General features: G+C 39.6%; 2 protein-coding genes across 4 annotated transcripts in view; one reads left to right on the forward strand and one right to left on the reverse strand.

Moving 5' to 3' along the window:
• The window catches only part of LOC139561818 (sterile alpha motif domain-containing protein 9-like), a 120,064-nt gene that overhangs the window by 20,471 nt on the left and 73,899 nt on the right, over positions 1-25,694 (forward strand). The window lies entirely within an intron of this gene.
• LOC139561330 (sterile alpha motif domain-containing protein 9-like) lies at positions 5,602-24,197 on the reverse strand. 2 transcript variants are annotated; one of them, XM_071378351.1, is made up of 9 exons: positions 21,362-24,197; positions 20,913-20,950; positions 18,200-18,261; positions 17,650-17,861; positions 17,283-17,533; positions 13,152-13,280; positions 12,899-13,034; positions 12,757-12,792; positions 5,602-6,457 (listed from the first exon to the last, which is right to left on the reverse strand). In XM_071378351.1, the coding sequence occupies exons 1-9, from the start codon at positions 24,129-24,131 to the stop codon at positions 6,195-6,197; spliced, it is 3,897 nt and encodes a 1,298-aa protein (XP_071234452.1). In that variant the 5' UTR covers positions 24,132-24,197; the 3' UTR covers positions 5,602-6,194. The 2 variants fall into 2 exon arrangements, with proteins under 2 accessions (XP_071234452.1, XP_071234453.1); XM_071378352.1 differs by lacking the exon at positions 12,757-12,792.

Raw genomic sequence — 25,694 nt, forward strand, 5'->3', positions numbered from 1 at the left:
CGAGGCTATATGATTGAGTCACTCAGCTTTATGGAGGTGCCGAGGCTATATGACTGAGTCACTCAGCTTTATGGAGGTGCCGAGGCTATATGACTGAGTCACTCAGCTTTATGTAGGTGCCGAGGCTATATGACTGAGTCACTCAGCTTTATGGAGGTGCCGAGGCTATATGACTGAGTCACTCAGCTTTATGGAGGTGCCGAGGCTATATGACTGAGTCACTCAGCTTTATGTAGGTGCCGAGGCTATATGACTGAGTCACTCAGCTTTATGGAGGTGCCGAGGCTATATGACTGAGTCACTCAGCTTTATGGAGGTGCCGAGGCTATATGAGTGAGTCACTCAGCTTTATGGAGGTGCCGAGGCTATATGAGTGAGTCACTCAGCTTTATGGAGGTGCCGAGGCTATTTGACTGAGTCACTCAGCTTTATGTAGGTGCCGAGGCTATATGAGTGAGTCACTCAGCTTTATGGAGGTGCCGAGGCTATTTGACTGAGTCACTCAGCTTTATGTAGGTGCCGAGGCTATATGACTGAGTCATTCAGCTTTATGTAGGTGCCGAGGCTATATGATTGAGTCACTCAGCTTTATGGAGGTGCCGAGGCTATATGATTGAGTCACTCAGCTTTATGGAGGTGCCGAGGCTATATGACTGAGTCACTCAGCTTTATGTAGGTGCCGAGGCTATATGACTGCGCCATCAACTTGATTATTTAGCAGACACCACTTGCTTTTAAATTCAGTCAACACATATATCTTAAGAAATCATGGAATATAATTGAAAATTTTAATTTCTCTTTGAATAAAAACCTTACTGTCACAACAGTTTTAGTAAGTAATACCGATGAGTAGAAACAAAAAAATAAGTGTATATTTCAGGGTGTGCATGAGCAGAATAGCAATTCTTACACTATTGTTCTAAATTCAATCACCTTCTTCATCCCCATCATTCAGTTAATTGAAATTCATTTTTGAAGTTGTGCACAATTATTTGGTTTATGTTGCACATTCATTTTCAGTTAGAGACACAGTAGCGCCTTGGGACCCAAAAGCATAATCAGTGCTCTAACTCCCCCTTGTGCTGGTCTGGAGTGATGAAGCAGTGACGCAGGGTACCGTAATAAACCACAAATTACCTCCCGCAGCATAATCTCAAAACTTTTAGTTGAGGAACCACTGTATGATGTTGACATGATCAGTCCATGTCAACTGCATACTACAGTAGATATAACATGATTTGATGTCCATTTATCTGTGGTCAATGTCCTTGAGCCTTCTTAGATGGGAACTTCTAATGTAAGTCTAAGGCAGCACCCAAGGGGCTTGAATTTTTTAGCTCTACCTGTAGATTTTGCGGTGACGTAGTGTCCCCATGAGTGACAGAACACTGAGCCAATCACGGCGCAGCTAGAGAACATTACCAACACCTACACTCCGTATTTTCCGCTGGCTTTACCACCAACACAGAAAGCACTGAGCTAGGCTGAAACACCTGCATTTTGAAGCTGCCTTAGTCAAGAAATCAAAAAAGAGACCATGTTTGTATGCGGCTTTAAAATATATATATATTTTTTTACATTGTTTGCAAACTGATATATGACACATATTAATGCCAAAATAACATGCAAAACAGGCAAAAACAAACAAAAACATTGTTTTTTTTTATATACACAGGTTCTGCCCCGCATGCCTTGAATGGCGTGTCGCCAATGCTGGTTTCACATGAACTAAAACAATTTCTATGTGTATTTACAAGTCCTTCTCCAAACGGATTACTCATTTACCTCGCTATTATCAATAGATCTTATCCATTTATAAATTACAGTTCATGGAGGATGGTGTTATTTCTTTCGAGAAAAAGGGAATAACGTTCCATTTACGCACGTTTAACTCGGGTCGGAATCAGGGGCTTGTTGAATAGCTGCTTAAAGAGTTATGGGATATTAAAATTTTCTTGTCCTAACCTGTATATTTTGAACCAAGTCATGTGGGTAAGAAGGAAACCTGACCTTTGACCTGCATTTGTCAAATGGTTTGTGTTAAAGGAATTTAATTCCTATGTTTATCAACCAATTAAAACACTCTGCCCATACATAAGAATTTGTAAGATACTTATCAGCATAAAATGGACAGAAACCAGTCTTAAAATCAATCAATCAATAGCGTTTATTCTCGAGAGTACTGATCATATTATAATTTACATCAGGTTATATAATAAAGATGATGTCATAGGTTTTAATGTCCATCCTCCTCTCGGATACAATGGCAGTACAGTTCACAGCCTCATTACGTTGTCTGCCACCTGTTAGACAATCTACAACCAACCCAAGGTCTCTCCCCTCCCTGGGTAGAGACAAAATGTCCTGTAAGGAACACAGCATTCCAGCCTGTCTGAAGATAACTCCATTCTTTCTAATAAGGAACACATTATATTCAGCATTATGATTATAATAAGATTCATTCATCCATACAGTAACATAGTAGTATTCTGTTTAGTTATAATTCTAAGTCAAATGTATACATATTTTAGTCATTAAACACAAAAATCCCGTAACAGTTTGTTACCATGGAAATGTGTTGTTGGTTACGCAAGGTACCACATGTTGGCAAAATTTTGGACTTTGGCCACCTATTATATTGTGGCTCAATAAAGTCAGTCTCAGTCTGGGATTTAATATTGAAACAGGATATTCAAAACAGACAGAAAATATATGCAACTTCCATGTGTAGCTGCATTACAAAGCAGTTCAATGCTTATGTTTGGTATACAGCGCCTTCAGAAAGTTTTCAGACCCCTTCACTTTTTCCACATTTTGTTACGTTACAGCCTTATTCTAAAATGGATAAAATAAAAAAATATTCAGCAATCTACACACAATACCCCATAATGAAAAAGCGAAAACAAGTTTTTAGAAATCTTTGCACATTTATTAAAAATAATATAATTTACTTATTTACATTAAGTATTAAGACCCTTTGCTATGAGATTCGAAATTGAGCTCAGGTGCATCCTGTTTCCATTGATTATTCTTGAGATGTTTCTACAACTTGATTGGAGTCCACCTGTGGTAAATTCAATTGAATGGACATGGTTTGGAAAGGCACACACCTGTCTATATAAGGTCCTACAGTTGACAGTGCATATCAGAGCAAAAACCAAGCCATGAGGTCGAAGGAATTGTCCATAGAGCTCCGAGACAGGATTGTTTCGAGGCACAGATCTGGGGAAGGGTACAAAAAAAATTCTGAAATATTGAAGGTCCCCAAGAACACAGTGGCCTCCATTATTCTTAAATGGAAGAAGTTTGGAAGTACCAAGACTCCTACTACAGATGGCCACCGGCCAAACAGAGCAATCGGGGGAGAAGGGTCTTGGTCAGGGAGGTGACCAAGAACCCGATGGTCACTCTGACAGAACTCTAGTGGATATGAGAGAACCTTCCAGAAGGACAACCATCTCTGCAGCACTCCACCAATAGGGCCTTTATGGTAGAGTGGCCAGATGGAAGCCATTCCTCAGTAAAAGGCACATGACAGCCAGCTTGGAGTTTGCCAAAAGCCACCTAAACACTCTCAGACCATGAGAAACAAGGTTCTCTGGTCTGATGAAACCAAGATTGAACTCTTTGGCCTGAATGACAAGCGTCATGTCTGGAGGAAACCTGGCACAATCCCTACGGTGAAGCATGGTGGTGACAGCATCATGCTGTGGGATGTTTTTCAGCGGCAGGGACTGGGAGACTAGTCAGCATCAATGCTAGATGAACGGTGCAAAGTACAGAGAGATCCTTGATGAAAACCTGATCCAGAGTGCTCAGGACCTCAGACGATCCACATCCAACCTGACAGAGCTTGAGAGGATCTGCAGAGAAGAATGTGAGAAACTCCCCAAATACAGGTGAGCCAAGCTTGTAGCATCACACCCAAGAAGACTCAAGGCTGTAATCGCTGCCAAAGGTGCTTCAACAAAGTACTGAGTAAAGGGTCTGAATAGTTATGTAAATGTGATATCTCAGTTTTTTTTTCAATACATTTGTAAAAATGTATATAAACCTGTTTTTGCTTTGTCATTATGGGCTATTGTGTGTAGATTGATGAGGGGGGGGGGATATTTAATCAATTTTAGTGTAAGGCTGTAACGTAAGAAAATGTAGACGTCTGAATACTTTCCGAATGCGCTGTATGTATAAAAGTATGTGGACACCCCTTCAAATTAGGGGATTTGGTTATTTCAGCCACACCCATAGCTGGATTATATAAAATCGAGCACAATGCCGTGCAATCTCCATAGGAAACATTGGCGGTAGAATGGCCTTATTGAAGCGCTCAGTGACTTTCAACGTGGCACCGTCAGTTTGTAAAATTTATGTTGTGCTAGCGCTGCCCCGGTCAACTGTAAGTGCTGTTATTGTGAAGTGGAAACATAGGAGCAACAACGGATCAGCCGGGAAGTGGTAGGCCACACAAGCTCACAGAATGAAAGTCAGCACAAGAACTGTTCTTCGGGAGCTTCATGAAATGGGTTTCCATGGCCGAGCAACAGCACACAAGCCAAAGATCACCATGTGCAATGCCAAGCGTTGGCTGGAGTGGTTTAAAGCTCACCGCCATTGGACTCTGGAGCAGTGGAAACGCATTCTCTGGAGTGAACACTTCTCCATCTAACCATCTGGCAGTCCGTCGAACGAATCTGGGTTTGACGGATGCCAGGAAAATGCTACCTGCCCCAATGCATAGTGCCAACTGTATAGTTCCGTGGAGGATGAATAATGGTCTAGGGCTGTTTTTCATGGTTCGGGCTAGTTCCCTTAGTTCCAGTGAAAGGAAATCTTAACGCTACAGCATACAATAACATTCTTGACGATTCTGTGCTTCCAACTCTGTGGCAACAGTTTGGGGAAGGCCCTTTCCTGGTTCAGTATGACAATGCCCCTGTGCGCAAAGCGAGGTCTCTACAGAAATGGTTTGTCGAGATCGGTGTGGACGAACTTAACTGGCCTGCACATAGCCCTGACCTCAACCCCATCGAACACCTTAGGGATAATTTGGGACGCCGACTGCAAGCTAGGCCTAATCGCCCAACATCATAGCCGATCTCACTAATGCTCTTGTGGCTGAATGGAAGCAAGTCCCAGCAGTAATGTTCCAACCTCTAGTAGAAAGCCTTCCCAGAAGAGTGGAGGCTGTTATAGCAGCAAAGGGGGTCCAACTCCATATTAATGCCCATGATTTTGGAATGAGATGTTTGACGAGCAGGTGTCCACATACATGTAGTGTATATTTTATTGAGAAGTAACTGAGGTTTTTATCTGTACTGAATGCTTGAAATTTTTGCCGATCACTCAAAACATCGAATACTTTAGCCAATATAAATATTTACATTTTAATCATTCAGCAGACACTCTTATCCAGAGTGACTTACAGTGAGTGCACAACTTTTTTGTACTTAATGCTTTTTTTGTACTGTTCCCCTGTAGGAATTGAGCCCACGAGCTTGCCGTTGCAAGCACCATGCTCTACCAACAGAGCCACATGGGCTAGAATTTAAATGTATTTTAGCACAATGACAAAATAATTTAAATCAGCACAAAAGACACATCTGTTGGTAGGTATTTATTTCAATACATATTCTAATACCCGTGTTGTGAAAATGATGTCACAAATCATTCATCACTGTAAAATGTTTCATTAGGCAGGTACATTAAGCTTTATGAAGTTTTATCTTCATATATTTATTTACATCACTGGTATTCCTTACCCTCACTAACTTGTCATTTATAAAATAGGCCAAATGAAATAATTTCATTGTTTGCATCATCGTTATATTATATATTTTTCTATGTTCATAATATATTTCCTTAATACATTTTCTTGTCTGTAAATAATCCAGAGCGTCTAGGTGAAGCGGTTGAGCAAATGTTATATTTTCAGAGGAAATTCAATTCCAACCCAACTGTTATCAAATGTTATATCTTTGGCAAAGCCTCTAGGCTAAAACACTGCATTGCTGTTCTACTGGCTACTAATATTTACATGTAGAAAAATAAGAATGGTAAAAGAATGATGCTATACTCCTCTTATGTTGTGTTTTCTTGTAAACACAAAGTAATAAAACAAAGCATAACTGCCATCATTTATGCCCTTTTCCCCTAAAACAAACTTAAAATGCCCCCCCATTCACCATTCTAGCTCCTTATTCACCCTTCAGCTCTTTGATTAGCAGTGGCTCCAGCTCCTTCAGGATCTCATAGAAAATATTTTTTGCACTGATGCCACTTGCCCTCAGAGGTCCCATGTAGAGTTCCCTCATCTGGTCCTGTGTGGTGCGTTTGGCCATTACTGTACTGTAGCCCTCATCAGTGATAACGCTCTTGGCCAGGATTTGATCCAATATGGGCTTCACCAGGCACACTCTCTGGATAAGGTCTGTCCGGTGGAGGTCCACAAAGTGCAGGTCTGAGGCAAAGATTGGTTGCAGGACAATTGCATTTAAACACAATGAAATTCACACATGTAAAACACTAAAATCGAAATTAAAACCATGATAAATTGTGCTGAAGCTTGGATGCTACAGAAGATTATTAGAGCCATTTCAAGAGAAAAAAATTAACGGCAAACGGTGGTGGTACTTGTATTTTAGATTTTTCTTGCATGATGGTACTTTAAAAAAGTGGCAATATTTAGAGAATAAACTAGACATTTTATTTTGAGAATAAAGTCAACATTTTGAATATAAAGTCACACTTAGTATTTCAAGATTAAACTAGTGTATCTGGTTAACCGCATGTCTCTCTGGCTCCCTGTTGCTGTCCACGCCACCGTTGAAATGCATGCAGTTTGATGACCTGGTGAAACTATACTTGACAATTGGCTTCAGTAACAAGGAAATACTTTCTCATTTAGCACATAATAACCAAATGATTATGATTATTAGAACCTGGAAAATGTTGTCCAACAGATTCTTTTTTGGGGGTTGGTAGATCAGCTTTTTATGTTGCAGATAGATTGTAGTCAATGTAATTGTCTGCATCATTTTCAATCCCCCACATATATTTTTTGTAAATATATTCACATACAGTACCGGTCAAAGTTTGGGAAAAAACTTCTCATTACAGGGTTTTTCTTTAGTTTTACTATTTTCTACATTGTAGAATAACAGTGAAGACATTGAAACTATGAAATAACACATATGGAAACATATAGTAACCAAAAAGTGTAAAAACAAATCAAAATATATTTCTTATTGTTCAAAGTAGCCACCCTTTGCCTTCATAACAGCTTTGCACACTTTTGGCATTCTCTCAACCATCTTCATGAGGTACTGTAGTCACCTGGAATGCATATCAATTAACAGGTGTACCTTCAGTTGTGTTGTGACAAGATAGGGGTGGTATACAAAAGATAGCTCTATTTGGTAAAAGACGAAGTCTGTATTATGCAAGAACAGCACAAATAAACAAATAGAAACGACAGTCCATCAATACTTTAACCTCTCTGCGCTACGGATCCCTTTAGCTGGATCATTTTCCTAAACAACCGCTGATTTAAAGGGTGCAAAATATTACAAAAAATATTTATAATCATGCAATTACAAGTGAAATATACCAAAACACAGCTTAGCTTGTTGTTAATCCACCTATCGTGTCAGATTTTGAAAATATGCTTTACAGCGAAAGCAATTAAAGCTTTTGTGAGTGTATCAATCAATGCTAGAACAGCTAGCCCCAAATTAGCATGGTCACAAAAGTCAGAAAAGCAATAAAATGAATCACTTACCTTTGATAATCTTCGGATGTTTGCACTCACGAGACTCCCAGTTACACAATAAATGTTCTTTTTGTTCGATAAATATTAGCTTTATAACAAAAAAACGCCATTTGGGTTGCGCGTTATGTTCAGAAAACCACAGCCTCGTTCCGGTCCTGAAAGGCAGAAGAAAATTCCCAAACGTATCAGATTAAAAAATATTACTAAAAATATTTATAATCATGCAATCACAAGTGAAATATACCAAAACACAGCTTAGCTTGTTGTTAATCCACCTATCGTGTCAGATTTTGAAAATATGCTTTACAGCGAAAGCAATCCAAGCTTTTGTGAGTGTATCAATCAATGCTAGAACAGCTAGCCCTAAATTAGCATGGTCACGAAAGTCAGAAAAGCAATAACATTAATCGCTTACCTTTGATAATCTTCGGATGTTTGCACTCACGAGACTCCCAGTTACACAATAAATGTTATTTTTGTTCGATAAATATTACTTTTATAACAAAAAAACGCCATTTGGGTTGCGCGTTATGTTCAGAAATCTACAGCCAGTATTTAACATTAGATCGTCTCTAAGCTTTACAGGAATGTGGTTCTGAATATGGACCGCAAAACCACCTCCGTTGGCATTTCTGTCTTTTCGGTAGATGTTATAACCATGTGTTGCTACCACTGTATCATCAAAGGTTTTATCTAAGTGAGTTTCAGAGATATGAATGTCATCTGTTACAAGCAAGTTATTGACTTCATGGACCTTGTTTCTTAGGCTACATATGTTAATATGGGCTATTTTTAGCACTTTCCTGGATTGCTTGATTGTTTTTCATGTTTTACTGGGAAGCTTATCAGAGGAAGACTTACTCATGTTATTTACATTGGAGCTGATAGTGCAGGGTGAGCTGCATAAAGTGATCTTCCTACAATTGCACACCGCCTCAGTGCTAACAGTGTAACTCTGGTTTACAGGCTCATGATTACTGCTTACAATAGCTGTAGGATAAGCAGATGTATTCGGTGCAATTAGGGGTACATCAATTAAATGACATATATTGTGTTTGCCAATGCCCTTAAGATCAAGTACATTTGATGCAGCATTATGATGACTCATTGTCACAATGGTAGGGATTAACTGAGCTGGTCTTGGATCATTAAATGCATGGACAGAGTCCAGGAGCCAAGATGATTTGGATGGACTCCCTCATTCCTGTAGAGTATCTTCTGTTTCCAGAAGGTGTAAAATGTATCAATAAAAGTGACTCCAGCAGAGCATCAGTAGTCTTTTAGCCAGATGTGTAATGCCAGCAGTCTGCTGAATCTTTCACACCAGCGGCCCAACGATGGTACTGGACCTGAAATTGTTGGCCATTTTTTGGAGTCTTTTAATGCTGAAATCTCCTGATGTCGTTTGACCCCACATGGACTACGACAGTGTCAGCTCCCGGCATCTGTGGTAGAACAGTCGGAAGCAGCCTTGTTAAGTCCTGTACTTGTGCTCCTGGGTACCAAAGGGTTTTTGCCATGGGGACCGAGATGTTTCTCACCATAGAGCTGCCTATGATGACAGCTGATGATGTGAATGGTCTGGTCTCTCAGGCAGCCTCAGGTTCTGGTGAGGCTGGGAGCTCCGAGGACATGAGGTAGAAGCCAGCGGAGTGGGAGACAGAACCGAGGACGAAGACGGAGGTACCTCCGGATCCGATCTTGATTGGGAAGCCACCAAGAATGAAGGAGCCGGAACCTCTGGATCCAGGGCGACAAAGCTGTTTCTGGTCTATGTCAGTTCCGGGCTCAACATCTCCATGGAGACCCCCGTTGCCAGAGGACGCCTTCTTCGACTTCCATGGCGAGTGACATACCTCCATGGCTGGTTGGTTGGGTTGAGAACAGCTCCTTTCTCCAGGGAAGGGGGAGACCCCTTCGGGGATGGGACCCTGCCGAACACCGTCCAGTCGGCTGTGGAGGGCCGACACGGCGGCGAAACTTCCACCAGACCAGAGTGGCGTCCGGCTACTGGAGTGGAAGAAAAAGACGTGGGTTCCCCAGCAGCGTATGCAGGTTTGCTACTTGCTTGCTTAGAGTAGCTACTTGTAGCTGTACCTGTACTCCTCCGCAAGCAATTCAGTTTCTATATTGAAAGACAACACGGTCCATATTGTCCCGGAACAAAGCAAAGTAAACACAGCTCCTGCAACTCTAGAAACGTTCAATAGCGGCCTCCATTTGAGACCGCCGAGCCAGCAAAGCTAGCTGTGCTTTCGCATCACTCCCCCTATACGGAATCTGTCAGGATCCCGGGACAGATAGTAGCGCTCACAGCAATAGCCCAACAGAGCCGCAGGATTCAAAATAAAATAAAAGTATATAAAAACAGTCGGCTTTTAAACCGAGGGCTTTAGTTCAGGTTTCGGCGTTCGACAGCGTTCAACAACAACAAACATATGTCGCGCTCTGATGACGTTGATTAGGGCTTTGGCTTGTTTTTAAAATTGTTAAATGTAATGTTAAGTAGGAAAATCAGTTAAGAACAAATTCTTATTTACAATGACGGCCTACACCGGCCAAACCCTAATTAGGACAACGCTGGGCCAACGCTAGGACAACGCTGGGTTGTGATACAGCCCGAGATCGAACCACGGTCTGTGGTGACGCCTCTAGCACTGCGATGCAGTGCCTTTGGCCGCTGCGCCACTCAAGAGCCCCCTGGCAGGGTAGGACCAACCCGGCCAGACAGGCTCTGAATCTTGAGGGGTTGGTGCTTCTTTAGTACGTCTCTGACCGCATTCATCTTTCTGATTTGGCTGCTTACAGACTACTTACATTAGCCCCATTAAACAGTTTACTCAGGTCACTCAGGTGGGTGTCTAGGGTATAGGTTTGGGGACAATTCCATCATGATAGGACAATAAATAAATAAACCATATTTATAATTCATTTAAAAATGTATATCCCATATCTGCACAAAATTGAAAGCTCTCTCACAACCCCTTCTCACAAACACATATTGGCTCTGGGATTTGCAACCCTTATCCTTTTTCACTCACACTTTTCCAAACACAAAAACACACACCCCACCTTCCATCACAACACATCCGTACGTACCCACAACCAGTGCCTTCTATGTCCTCTGTGTTTTATCTCTACCATGTTGATTGAATACTTTTGTGTTCCAGTTCCTTATATTTGAAGATGTATTATTTAGCTAATTATCTTTTCTTCTAATTTATGAAATACTATAAATGGAAAGTCTAATACTAATTATTTTCCAACATGGTATAGTGGTATAGTGTAGTTGTAATACATATTTTTTAACAATTGTTGTATTTTATAGCTTTTTTATATGGTTAGTATTGAGTGTTCCATTATTTGACTGCTCTATGGGAACTTTGTAATATTTAAAGTAACCATCGAGTAGTCTTTGTGTCTCGGAACATTTGGTTATCAATATACAGTTTATCGACTACGAGAGCTACACGTTTCACTTTTAATCTATTCTCCTTAAAGATTGCGTACAGAACTTTGCGCAGTTCTTCAATTTCCTTCGGGAACTGATCATTCATGCCTATTTTAGTGTCTGCAAGTCCTTTACCCAGGCTTTTAAAAATGATTTTATCTTTAAAGAAAGCAAATTTGGCAATGATTGGGTGCTTATATCTCTGTACTCTCTGTCCAAAATGGTGTACACGTTTGAGTTGGATTTTGTTGACAGCTTCGTGTGGGATCTGAAGCGCTGTAAGGAGGAACTCCCTCACTACACCCTCAGGAACTTCTCCTTCTTTCTCTTGGATACCAGTAAGTACCAGATTTACTCTCGTATATCTAGTCTCTAGGCTTTTCTCAGAAAGATGTTCTCCTTTTTAAGTTCAATAACGTCGGTTTCAATCCGTTTCAAAGTCCCTTTTAGCTTGTTTGTTTCCTTCTCCATTGTCGCAGCTTCTTCATCACTCATCTCGAGACTCGCCTTCAACTCCTTTATATCCTTACTGACTAATTCAAGTATGCTCAGTTTGTCATTTATCGATTTTAACAGATCGTTTTCCACCCTTGCCATTCCCAGTGGGGAAAAGCTTTAATCGTCTGTGTCCGTCGAGGAGTCGCGTTTTCTTTTGGAGATTGGTTCTCCTTGTTTTACTCTCCATCATGTTTGGGCGTTACTTGTTTTCATAATGTTTGTTGATACATTTCTCTAGCCTTATGATTTGTTTTGTGTTGTTATCCAGATGGAAGTTTTTTTACCCACCAGTATGTGAAGTGTTAATATTTAGTGTAACTTACATATATTGAATATTATGTTTTTATCTTGAGGTGATCTGCACTGCTGTGTTCAGTCCACCATCTTCTTTCCTTGGACCATTTCAGGAGGAGGAACTGTGGTTACATACATAGGGTTGTATGTGTATGCAGATGTGTATGCAGCCAAATGGCCATCAATCTAATGATCTGATACATTTGTTCAAACAGGCATCACTGCGCACTCACGCTTATCAATCTAATGATCTAATAAATCGCACGCACACACAAGCACACACACACCAAGTGTGTCGAAATATTGCCACTTTAGTTCCGAAATATTGCCTTTTGTATTCTCTAAATATTGCCACTTTATTTCCGAAATATTGCCTTTTGTATTCTCTAAATATTGCCACTTTATTTCCGAAATATTGCCTTTTGTATTCTCTAAATATTGCCAATTTATTTACGAAATATTGCCTTTTGTATCCTCCAAATATTGCCACTTAATTCACAAAATGTAATTTTGACTATATTATTCTGGAAATCTTGTCACTTTCTTCTCCAAATATTTCCACTTATTTTTAAAGGAGTATTATGCAAAAAACAATCATCCAAGTACCACCCATCACTGTTTATTTTTTTATTGTCTTCACTTGTCCCTAATAGGCAACCATAGAATGCAGATGTGATCCAAGCTGAATGAAAAATCATTATAGTTTAGGATCTTCTAATGTTTACAGGAATGTTACAGCACTTACTTTGTGAATTCTGAGTGGTTTTGTGTCTGTAGTCAGCTGGGGGAAAAACACACACGAAATTAAATTATTATTATAATCTTTGACTTTAACTGACATGGTGCCTGTTGAGACACTGATCTTTTTGGCATCATCTTTTTCTGACCTTTTCGTATTGTGTGATCCCAGACGATTTCCCCCTCCACATCACTGATTAGCTTCATACCGAAGTCAACATCTGCATCTTCCATGAACACCTCAAAGAAGTTTGGTGTAGTGTTGTCATATCTCAGCTTCATTTTCTGTGGAGGCAGTAGGTGAGAGAGGTTGTTTTTTGTGTGTTTTTGTTTTATTTAGGATATTAAAATTGCTATTGCTTTTTGGATTAGATTGATATTCTGTGGGAGCTCAAACCATACAGGAGGTTTAACTTCAGCAGAAGGAGACGACGTTGTGAGGCTGAACCAATCCTTCATCCGAAGGGACTTGACTGGCTGCGGCTTTCTGATACTCCTGTATCCATAAGACTGCTCCTTTTTCTTCATTGCCTGAAGAAGCATAAGCCAACATGTCCTTATCAAAACCATTCACACATGACATTTTGTTGGATTGTGTGGTGTGAAACTGATTTCAATGAATGAACTATATAATATATTCTAAACCGGAAACCCTGAGAAAACTGCCACGAGATGTTTTGACAGAGTAACACCATATCTGACTTTTTTTACGGCCTGTCCCTCTTTGGAGGACAAAAAGAAACTTTGTTTTTACAGCTTTTTCTTTTGTTGTTACATGTACTTTCTACACACATTTTACATACAGTATATGTCACATATTTTTTTTTTTTTAACTTTTTCTTCAGTAGTTACATAGCAAGAATAAATTAATTTGATATACATTACGTCTAGATATACATGTCAATTAGTTTATTTGAATTTAACCATATTATATTAGTATTTTTATTTTAGTGAGAGGTTTAATGCTTTAATATTTAATAATTTTAGCCCCCGACCTCATATTCATTATATAAATAAGCATGTTTTATTTGGCTTGCCATTACAAATAAAGTGAAATATGTTCTGCTCAAATCATTTAAAAGACAAATATTTTGGTCTAAGCAGGGCCATAAGTAAAGAGGTAAACTGGGATATGACTAAATAATTAATCAGGGTGATTTCTTTCACAGATAGACAGGTATTTACCTTTCCATGGTAGCAAGATCTTATATATTTTTGTTGTAAAAATTTGTTGTAGTAAGTTCCTTTATTTCTTTAGGGTTATGAATACTACCGGTCCACTTCACCATCGGACCATTTTATTGGAAAATTAGACCTTAATGTAAAAGTTAAAAAAAATGTTTTTATCCAATATACCTCATTATGGTACACTTCTCATAGTTGGGTTGTAACCCAGAGAGGTTAGAAAAATTATCTAGATACTCTATGAGGCTGTGCAGGGATCCAGATTGCGGATTTAAGAGAAAATTTGAATCGTCAGAGTACAATGACACCTTTGCTTTTAAGGATTTCTAGCCCTTCTATATTATTGTTGGATCTAATTTTATTCCCTAAAATTTTGATTGTCATAATAAATAGATATACCGACAGTGGATAACCTTGTTTAACTCCTCTTGACAGTTTACAGTAATACTTTCTGAGAAGGTAACATTATTTACTATTTTACACTTAGGGTTACTATACATAACTTTTACCCATTGTATAAGAGATTCTCCAAAATTAAAATAGTCCAGGCATCTATATGTAAATTCCAGTTGTACTTCATCAAAAGCATTTTCAAAATATGCTATGAATAACATAGATTCCTAGATTTTTCATAGTGTTCTATTGTTTCAAGTACTTGTCTTATGTTATCTCCAATGTATCTTCCATGTAAAAAAAACCTGTCTCATCAAGATGAATTATATCTGACAACACCTTTTTAATTCTATGTGCTATTAATTTTGCTAGGATTTTTCCATCACAACACAGGTGTAATGGGCTTCCTATTTGTTTCAATTAACTGGATCTTTATACTTACCACCTAGGTCCTGTTTCAGTAAAAGTGAAATCAGACCTTCTTGCTGAGTACCTGATAGTTTACATTTTTTATTGGAGTGGTTAAAACATGCTAATAGCAGATCTTTAGTAGATCAAAAAAGGTTTCATATGGACTGCATTCGGGAAAGTATTCAAAATGTATCAATTTTTTCCACCTCATCAATCTACACACAGTACCCCATAATGACAAAGCAAAACAAGTTTTTAGAAGTTTTGCAAATGTGTATATATATATATAAAAATGCAATATTATATTTACATAAGTATTCAGACCCTTTACTCAGTATTTTGTTGAAGCAGCTTTGGCAGTGATTACATTCTCGAGTCTTGTTGAGTATTCCTCTACAAGCTTGGCACATCGGTATTTGGGGAGTTTCTCCCATTCTTCTCTGCAGATCCTCTTAGCTCTGTCAGGTTGGATGGGGAGCGTAGCTGCCCAGCTATTTTCAGGTCTCTCCAGAGATGTTTGATTGGGTTCAAGTCCGGGCTCTGGCTGGGCCACACAAGGACATTCATAGAGTTGTCCCAAAGCCACTCCTGTGTTGTCTTGGCTGTGTGCTTAGGGTCATTGTCCTTAACCCCATTCTTAGGTCCTGAGCACTCTGGAGCAGGTTGTCATCAAAGATCTCTCTGTACTTTGGTCAATTCATTTTCCCCTCGATCCTGACTAGTCTCCCAGTCCCTGTGGCTGAAAATCATCCCCACAGAATGATGCTACCACCACCATGCTTCACCATAGGGATGGTGTCAGGTTTCTTCCAGATGGAATGCTTGGCATTCAGGCCAATCTTGGTTTCATCAGACCAGATAATCTTGTTCCTCGTGGTCAGAGTCGTTTAGCTGCCTTTTGGCAAACTCCAAGCAGGCTGTCAAGTACCTTTTACTGAGGAGTGGCTTCCATCTGGCCACTACCATAACGGCCCGATTGGTAGAGTGCTGCATTTGTCAAGTTGTAGAAACATCTCAAGAATGATCAATGGAAACAGGATGCACCTGAGCTCAATTTTGAGTCTCATAGTAAAGGGTCTGAAAACTTATGTAAATAAGGTATTTCTGTTTTCATTTTTAACACATTTGCTAAAATTGCTTTGTCAATATGGGGTATTGTGTGTAGATTGATGAGGATTTTTTTTATTTAATCCATTTTAGAATAAGGCTTTAACGTAACAAAATGTGGAGAAAGGGAAGGGGTCTGAATACTTTCCAAATGCACTGTACCAGTTTGTGTCAAGAACTGCAACGCTGCTGGGTTCCCTGACCTAAAGGTTTTAATTGCATCAAGAAGTTCATCCTCTGCAATTTGACCCTCACACAAGTCTTTATGTACAGCTGTTAATTATTTTATTTTTTATCTCTTTCAAAATATAATTTGGTGAATCCTGGATTTCTATGTTGAAGATTCCAAAAGAATTTGGTGTATTTTTCAAAATGTTCCATACAATTCATTAAATTTTTTATAATACATTATAGTTGATGATTCTCAAATAAGTTCCTCCATGTATTTGTGTTTTTCCTCTAACTTATTCTGTGCCTCTATGGTACAGTTTTAATTGTTATCCATCTGTACTGCTATTCCTTCTATTTCCTTTGTTAATGTGAACTCTTTTGACAGAAATTGTTTTTGTTATAAAGATGAGTATTGATTTGCATGACCTCTGAAGACACATTTAAAAGTGTCCCTTACAATAAGTGGATCTGCTGTACCTATGCTATGTAGGAAAAAGTCATTTACAAAATCCTTTGTCTTGGTTAAAAACAGATTGTCATACAATAGGCTTTTATTCAATTTCCAATATCCTCGCCCACTTGGACATTCTGTAAGAGTAATGTGGATGCCAATTATTTGATGGTCTGACTGCATTCTGCCCCCTATCAACACTTAAAAAAAAACTTTGGTTTCAGCACAAAGGGTACATGAAAGTAATCATGACGGCTAGCTTGATTAAACCTCCTTCATGTATAACTCACTGAGTCTGGATTTTTAAGCCTCGTATATCCTCTAGTTCTAATGTGTCCATGATATTTGTAATTTCCCTCAGTGCATGAGGGTGATAGTTTGTAGTGTGATTTCCTTTCTGATTTATGGTCCATTGAGGTACTTAAAACTGTATTATATTCTCCCACCATAATAATCAGACTCTTCCCCCACAGTTTCCCAACAACAGAAGTCCACCAAATTCCCCTGGTTTTGGATGGAAAACAAACAGCTGTTTTTCAGTCTGTAGGAACCGTATTTACTCATTTTGGGTGCCGGTACTGTTTATATTTAGGTGCAGGAGCTCCACAATAATTTTGAGCTAATATTCTATATGAGGAACAGGATCTCAAGCAGTGAGCTCCTGCCCAAGTCAAGCACTGAATTGGAGCATGGCAATGTCTAGACAATTATATACTGTATATTAAATGTCTTATTTTTTTACCCACTGGTGTTATCTGCATTGATAATATTGAGAGATGTTTTAACCACAGAGGCGAACAATAAGTGGAAATAACCTGTTCTACAGAAGAATCACAGGGCACCAGATATGCATGTAGCGTGAGGAATGCTGTCTTGGCCTGGTAGAGCAGCAAGTCACAGTGGGCTTTCACCGGAAAGCCAGATCTCACGAGAACTCCTTTTGGAGAGAAGGTTGGATGGAGGATCTTGACGTGGAAGCGGGTGACTTCATCCACTTGTTCTACGGACACACCACAGTCTTCTACATGTAGAATTCTCACTTTCTCTTTAAAGGAGGGATCATCGCCTGCAGAGGTAAAAACAGGTACATTTGCATAAACATCAGGTTGACATCAACAACAAGGCTTTTTAAAAGTAGTTTGCATCAGTTATATTTTAGTTTAAAAAAATCTACGCCCATACCGAAACAGGCAAAATGTGGCAGCTGCACTTCTTCCAGTTCTCCTGAAATGATTGTGACGTCCAATAGGGGGCCTCCTTGCTCGTACCCCAAGCTTTTCATCATTGCCCTGTGAGGCTCCCAGGAGCTGAATTGATACTGTAAACTGACATGGGTTTTACACACCCACCGGAGCCCTGATACTTTGCACTCGTAGCGCCCAGGGGGAGAAGTGCTACGGATGGCATGAAAAGAAGAAGGAATGGGTTTAGAGTAAGTAAGTCATGTATTTAATCAGCAGTTGACCAACATAATAATGGTTACTTTACTTTGTTAAACCTTTCTTTAAATCCTCACATAGACTCTATTTCTTCTTATTATTCTTTTTTTTATTTTTACAATTAATTAAACACAGGCTATGAAGTCAGACTGTCTTCTTTAAATACGTTTTAGCAGGTATATTCAATCTAGTCATTATTATTAGTATCTTAAAACAGAATTGTTGGATAACAAAACTTAAAGTTTTTAATCGTCTGTATTATGGCGAGGGACTAATACATTCCAGGACTGTACCTGAACATTGGGGCTTCTTTAGTGATGGCCACAGGTTCAACCTGAACCCAGTTGGTAGACTCCTGAAGAAGAGAACATTGATCTCTGATTTTCACAGATACACTGAATTTATTAGATAAATATAGCCACCTGGCTAACGTTAGCCACAACAATTTGGAATTCCTAATATATCATATGGAATGCAAATTCATAACATATCATACAAATTGCAATTCATAACATATCATGCACATTTTTATTCATAACATATCATTTGAAATGGATGATGGACATCAACAAATGAATAGACTCCATACGAAACGTAACATATCATACTAAATGGAGGGACTGAGATTTACGTACAAAATAATACAAAATGTTCTGAGACCAGGTTGGTAAAGGTTGTACTTTGTACTTTAAAGGCTAACTTGCCTTTGAATGTTGTCAAACCTGCTTATTCTATACCTTTATTTGCAAATTACTGAAGAATGGTTTCTGTGATTCTTAGAAAAAAAGGTGTTATGTAGAATCATATAGGGATTTTTGTTTTGTCCCCATAGGGGAACCCTTTTTGGTGCTAGGTAGAATACTTTCTAGAGGGTTCTGCCTAGAACTCTCTATATATGGTTCTTCATAGAATCATTTTATATTTGAAGGGTTCATCCTAGAACCCCCTATGAATGGTTCTACTAAGAACCCTTTGATTTTTGAAGGGTTTTCCCTGGAGCCCTCTATGAACGGTTCCACCAGCCTTATTAGCGTTTAAAATTAAACTCTTTATGACAATAGATGACATACTGTACATCACAAGGCATTTCTTTAAAGGCTTAGTTATACCCTAAAACGGTGGTTTTAGGAAACTCCTGCTTTACCGGCCACATCAGGTCTGCAAGTCACATTCTGCTCGCCTGCACTTAAAATCGTGATGTTAAAGTTTAAACACTGAGGTAAACACAAAAGCCCAAGCACTATGTAAAATAATGAAATTACAATAAATAAACTTATTCAGATTCTGAAGGGTTCTTCCCCCCAAAATTCTTAGCATGTTAAAGGTTCTAGGGAGAACCATTTGCCTTACAAAGAACCATTGTCTCCCAAAGAGGGTTCTTCAGATGAAAACGGTTCTTGGTAGAACCCTATCCCTCCGCTAAGAACCCTTTTATAATATTTTTTTTACAGTGCTTAATTTCAGCCGGATGCTGCCTGAACAGGGTTATGGTAGGGGCACATGCAATCTACAGAAAACGAACACAATTGCATTTTGTTGATGGCAATTTGAATGCACAGAGATACTGTGAAGAGATCCTGAGGCCCATTGTCATGCCAGTCATCCGCCTCCATCACCTCATGTTTCAGCATTATAATGCACTACCCGATGTTGCAAGGATCTGTACACAATTCCTGGAAGCTGAAAATGTCCCAGTTCTTCCAATGGACTGCATACTCACTAGACATGACATCCATTGAGCATGTTTGGGATGCTCTGGATCGATGTGTATGAAACCATGTACCAGTTCAATATCTAGCAAATTTGAACAGCCATTGAAAAGAAGTGGGACAAAATTCAACAGGCCACAATCAACAGGCTGATCAACTCTATGCGAAGGAGATGTGTTGGCTGCATGAGGCAAATGGTGGTCACACCAGATACTGACTGGTTTTCAGATCCACAACCCTACTTTTTTTTAAGGTCTCTGTGACCAACAGATGCATATCTGTATACCCAGTCATGTGAAATCCATAGATTAGGGTGAAATTAATCTATTTAAATTGACTGATTTCCTTACACATACGAACTGTAACTCTTTGAAGTTGTTGCATGTTTGATTTATATTTTCGTTCAGTATACAATCAGGGGAAAGTACCGGTTGGAAAGCAAATGATTCTACTGAAAAGAGAAGACTAATCTACCAAAGACTAAGCTACCAAAAATGTTATCAACTTCCAAATAGGCCTATTGAGCAAACAGCATTGTTTTACAAGGTAAAACAAGAAAGAGATCTTAAGAATGGGCGCATCGGCCTTCGCAGGTGAGTGAACTGAGCATCATTGGGTGAGTGACTGAAACTGGAAAGCTTTTTTAGGACTATAATTTCCTCCTTATATTGTACAATATGTGTGTGTCCACACACCTAGGCCTAATCTATTGCTGGATTCAGGACAGGGTCGTTTTAATTGATCTCAGATTCTGAGTTTGTCATGGTCAAAGTAGCCTGTCATTACGATCATTTGTGAGTTACTAAAAAAGATTCTGCTCAAGTCTCCAGTCATCTAAAATGATGTGAAATTGCATGAAATGCGTTTATAAAAGGCCTCATTTTTCCTGAACCCGTTTTTTGTTTCTCCCTTCTTCAAGAATCTCTACTCTACTGCTGTATGCCAGAATGCAAATACGATGATAATGCATGCAATGGTTTATTATGAAGGGGATTTTTTTAATGCGTTCTGGTACCTGAGAGCAACCCAAGTCACCCCCATCTCACGCTCTCACTTTTTGTTCCGGCACCTCCGAATTTACAAATGAAGCACTGTTTTCTTCTAAGAGTGCAGCTGCCAGCTGTGTGAAACTGGAGCAAAATGTAGGATTTCCACAACATATTTTTGATTTTCATGAAAATAAAAAGATATTCATGAATACAGAGCACAGTCAACATAGGTGGTGGTCAAACATTTGACAAAAATGTATCGACTACTACTGTACACTCCATGAATACAGTAACAAACATTAACTCACCATCACATTAGCACAGGTTGTGCAACTTCTCACAGGCCCTGGGGAAAGACACATCAATCAGAAAATCAACCACAGTGGTGTTAATTTCCTGGTACACAAAGCATTTTAAAAACACAAATACAATAACAATGATATTTAGTGCTAACAATGATCTCTATGAGATGAGTCACAAATGCTCCCAGCGTCACTGTCTCCCCTGTGTAGATTGGTGGGAGTTGGACGTCCCGTGTCATTATATTGTGTATTAGCACATTAAAATATCAAGAACTTGAACATGAGTGAGAGAATATAGAGATACAAATGAGAAAATTAGGATTAGAATGGTTTTACCGTTTTTTATCGATTTGATGTCAGTTACTTCCAAAAATGTACGACATATGTATCATCATACCTGAATAGAAGACATATGTATCATCATACCTGAATAGAAGACATATGTATCATCATACCTGAATAGGAGACATATCCGTGATGGGATGGGTACTGGATGCCGTAGGCCACAGGACCTCTAATGGTGAAGCCAAGGTAGAAGCAGACGTCTTCGGACTTCCAAACTTTTCTTCGTTGTTCAGCATAAACTTCAATCTCCTTGCCATCAACGCGCGCAAACACCCTGTGCTGTCTAACCACTCCAATGACTGGAAGAAGAAGATCCTGGACACTGGGTTCTCTCCACACCTCACCACTGCTCCACTTTTGATCTATAGTGTCTGGCCCTGCCATTGGATTCTCCCTTGCCAATAGTTTCTCTATTTTTGATCTATGAACCAATCTGCTCAAACCCTCACCCTTTCCCAGGAAAATAAGGGGGCGAAGGTATCTTGAGCGAAGATGCTTCTTGTATGTGTTTTTGTAGGACTCTTGCATCTCTTGAACACATTTGTTGAGGTCAACATTGAATCCCATTTTCTTATACTCCTCGGGCCAGAACAGCAAAAGGACTAAGAAGTAAAACTCTGGGGTTTGGTTACCGAAATTGGCCAATAGGTGTCTTTCCAGAATGCTTCTTAGGATTGGCAAAGGGGTAAGCACTGGAGATGCTGCTTCCACTTTGCTTAAGATGATGTTGGCAAGGATGAAGTTTTGGGCAGCTTTGTTCTCACCACCACCATCTTTCTTTTTTTCCCAATCTTTTTTTATTTCCTCCCACAAAATTGTTATTCGGCGCAAGTGAGTTTTATCATAGCCCTTATCAAGACAGGAAAGCAGTCCAGGGAAGGCAATGGCCATTTCTTCTTTGAGCTTCTGGAGGGGTACATCTATTGCAGACTCTGAGTGTATAGGTGTGCATGTCCCCACGTATTTGTGGTAGCAGTTCTTGACATCAGTCTGAAAGTAATGTGGTTCATCTTTCTCTATGCTGGGCTTGGAGTACGTCAGGTAACCATCAAAAAACTCACATTTCCTCTCCACCTCATCCCTGAGGCTGCTGATGAGTGGCTTGTACTTGAAGAGCTTTTTTTGTCCGATTTTTATGAAGAAGGTGTCAGCTGATATTTCCATGGTAAGGACCTTTTGCCAGTTTTTGTCAAGAGACACAAGCGAGTCAAAAACAATGTTGGCAACCTGTAGATAACCAAATAGTCCTCTGTTGTTAAAGATCCGTGAGACTTTGGTCATACCATCGTCTTGCATGTCTGCTCCCTGCTCATTTTCAGCAGCCCTTTCCTCATCTCTGAAAGCATCAAAGGCCTTTTTTGACAGTTGCAAAATTTCTTGTGCAGAGATGGAAGGATCATGGACCCTGCTCTTCAAATGGTTCTTGTATACTTGCCCCAGTGTATCAGCAACAAATGAACTTTTAGGATCTCTGTCTTTCGCAAATTTTGCCCACTTCTCCGCTTTAAAATAGGCTCTTGTCTCAATGTAAAGAAAACGAGCAAGATTTTGAGGAAAAAATGGGTTTTGCTTGAATATCTCTGAAGCTAATTGTAAAACAGATACAACATTGCTTTTGGATTCTTCGCCTTCAATATCTTGAATCAATCTGGAAAACGTGTCTTTTCTCTCTTCTCCCATTTCCCTTTTCGTTAGCATGTCTTGAACTAAAAATTGTTGTACCTCTTCTCTACAAAATTCAGTCAGAAAGTTCCTTGCTGTATCACTCCTGGTCACACCTGCCGTAGCCAGTAACTCAACACACTGCTGTGCAATCAGTGAGTGAGCCATGCGGACATGTTTGTCTTGTCCCTGTCGTGCAGGGAATGTCACTATCAGATGAGTGAAAGGCTCCATTCGCTGCTCAAAGGAAGGACCTCCATAAATGGGATCTGGAGGACCAAGGAATGCCTGACATTGAGACTGCAGAAGGTGGGAGCCAGGGACGTAGGCATTCACCAGCGACAAGAATGCAAGAAGCTGGGAATTTTTAGGTCTTCTATTTTTCCTGACATCTCTTGAAAGTGCACATGTTTTTTGAACATAATCTCCACTGAAATTGGATTGCACTATGTTAAAGCCATGAAACTGTTTGTGTTCATTAACGTAGCTTCGACTGATCTCAATCTGTTTCTCCTCAAACTGTTGTTTCTCTGCTTCAGAAAGTTCCATCCTGAGAATAATATGTCTTGAGTTGTTATGGTCCTCTTGTTTGATAACTGCCTTACGCACACAGTTTAAAATGATGACCACAGGCCTGTGGGTCGTGATGTTTCTCTCTGCAATCTCTTTCATGATGGCATCCTGCAGATTCTCCAGAATACGCTCATCTTCCAGCAGTAAGAGCACAGTGTTCTGGTGGCCTTGACCGCCTGCAGTGAAAAGGTGAATCACCTGCTTGGCGATAGCGGTGATATCTGAGGTAGGGCCTGTTAGAACAGCACACCTCAGTGTTTTCCTCATGTCCCAGAGCACCTGTTTGGCCAGAGTGGTTCCCCCACTGCCTGGCTGATGCAGCAGATTCATGGTAGAAGTCAGGTCGCCCTTACTCCGTTTCATAATATTTTCTATCAGCTCAGTGTACCCGTCTCTTTTGATAAAGGGGGTTGTTTTATCAGCTGACGTTGCCCTTTCAGCCCAGTAGAAGTTAAGCCATTGAGGTGGGGCTCCTCTGTAAAAATCTACCTCGGTCTTCTTAGCTACTGCGGAGTCCATGTCCTCTTCTTCAAATGCATTTGAGTACAAAACATCCAGAAGTGAAATGGAATCCCTGATTTCACTTCCAACATAAATTTCACGACCACGGGCATTGGACAGGGATGACCCCGTGTTGTGTGCCATCTTTGTTGTCTCCGGTCCCAAGCTTAACCAGTGTTCTGAATATTAGTTGTACTTCATGTGGTGGTATGGACTCTGAAAAGGAGACAATAATGTTTGAGTAAGAATGTTGAATTTCATTAATAGTTATAAACAAAAGGCTGTTTACAGTAAAAGGCTGTATCTTTGACTTAGTTGGATTTATGTACTGACATTGCATGCCGCTGATCATTTCAGACTGTGTGTGTTTTGCTTCTTGTTGCTACCAACTCTTATACGTTTTTTCAATAACTTTGTTGCAATTTTTACAAGTACTGTGCCATCAGAAAGTATACATAATTCCAAGATGGCATAGCAGTCAGACGTCCTTTGTCCTCGTCTTGTAGTATCCTGTATATATATATATATATATATATTTACACCTTTCTTCGCATATCTTTCATATATTTTCTTTTCCAAAAACTCAACTTTAAAACACTCTCCTGCAACCCGCCTCACCAATTTAAAAAAAGTATTATTTACCTCAAATCTGTAATCCACAATAGAAGCTAGCCAGAAGCTAGCCAGAAGCTAACCAGAAGCTAGCTAGAAGCTAGCCAGAAGCTAACCAGAAGCTAGCCAGAAGCTAGCCAGAAGCTACCCAAAAGCTAGCCAGTTTACTGGCTAACGTTAGTATTTCAGCTAACCACGGTTTGTGGTCATCAGCTATTCCTTTAGCTCGAAAATCTATCGCCAGTTTTGTACAACGCGACTCAGACCAGAACATACCGGACCTATTTTTCTCTCCATATCCCCGGATTTCAACCGCAAGCTCTGGACATTTACACCTGGATTGGTGGCAAAGTGGAGGGTCTGTTGTCCGGGCCTCTGGCAGTCTCTATGGGGGTGCCACAGGGTTCAATTCTTGGACCGACTCTCTTCTCTGTATACATCAATGATGTCGCTTTTGCTGCTGGTGAGTCTCTGATCCACCTCTACGCTGACGACACCATTCTGTATACTTCTGGCCCTTCTTTGGACACTGTGTTAAGCAAAGTTTTACTCCTGAACGTATTTAGGCTTGCCATAACAAAGGGGTTGAATACTTATTGACTCAAGACTTTCAGCTTTTCAAATGTAATTAATTTGTTAAAATTTCTAAAAACATAATTCCACTCTGACGTCATGGAGTATTTTGTGTAGGCCAGTGGCAAAAATCTACATTTAATCAAAATGTGGAAAAAGTTAAGGTTTGTGAATACTTTGAAAAAAAATTCTCGCATCTATACCAAATATAGCTGCGAGCAGCAATGAACAAGGTTCATAGGATGACAGAAAGAACAAAAGATCAGTTTGATAATTAAGGAAGTACTCTACCATGTAGGAACTATATTACTTTATGTCCACTCAGTGAATCCATGACCATGTTGATTTAAATTTCAGTACACTCCACATTAGCGTTCAAAATACTTCAATACAATCTCACAGCTTTAATACTCTGACAGACAAGTGGTAGGACTTCCGTTTACTCATTTTACCGAATACAAGATCCACTTTTCACTATGGGCAACATTATGTGATTGTACAGCTATACTAATCACAATATTT

Source organism: Salvelinus alpinus, chromosome 31 (genome assembly GCF_045679555.1).
Source record: "Salvelinus alpinus chromosome 31, SLU_Salpinus.1, whole genome shotgun sequence".
Classification (NCBI taxonomy): Eukaryota; Metazoa; Chordata; class Actinopteri; order Salmoniformes; family Salmonidae; genus Salvelinus; species Salvelinus alpinus.

Excerpts from the sequence above, each read along its gene's own strand:
- LOC139561330 (XM_071378351.1), bottom strand. The coding sequence starts at position 24,131 with ATGGCACACAACACGGGGTCATCCCTGTCCAATGCCCGTGGTCGTGAA. Across the intron at positions 13,281-17,282 it reads GTGATTCTTCTGTAGAACAG|GCAATGAAGAAAAAGGAGCA; the intron begins GTTATTTCCACT and ends ATGCTTCTTCAG. Across the intron at positions 6,458-12,756 it reads AACCACTCAGAATTCACAAA|ACCTGCACTTTGTGGACCTC; the intron begins GTAAGTGCTGTA and ends TCTTTGCCTCAG.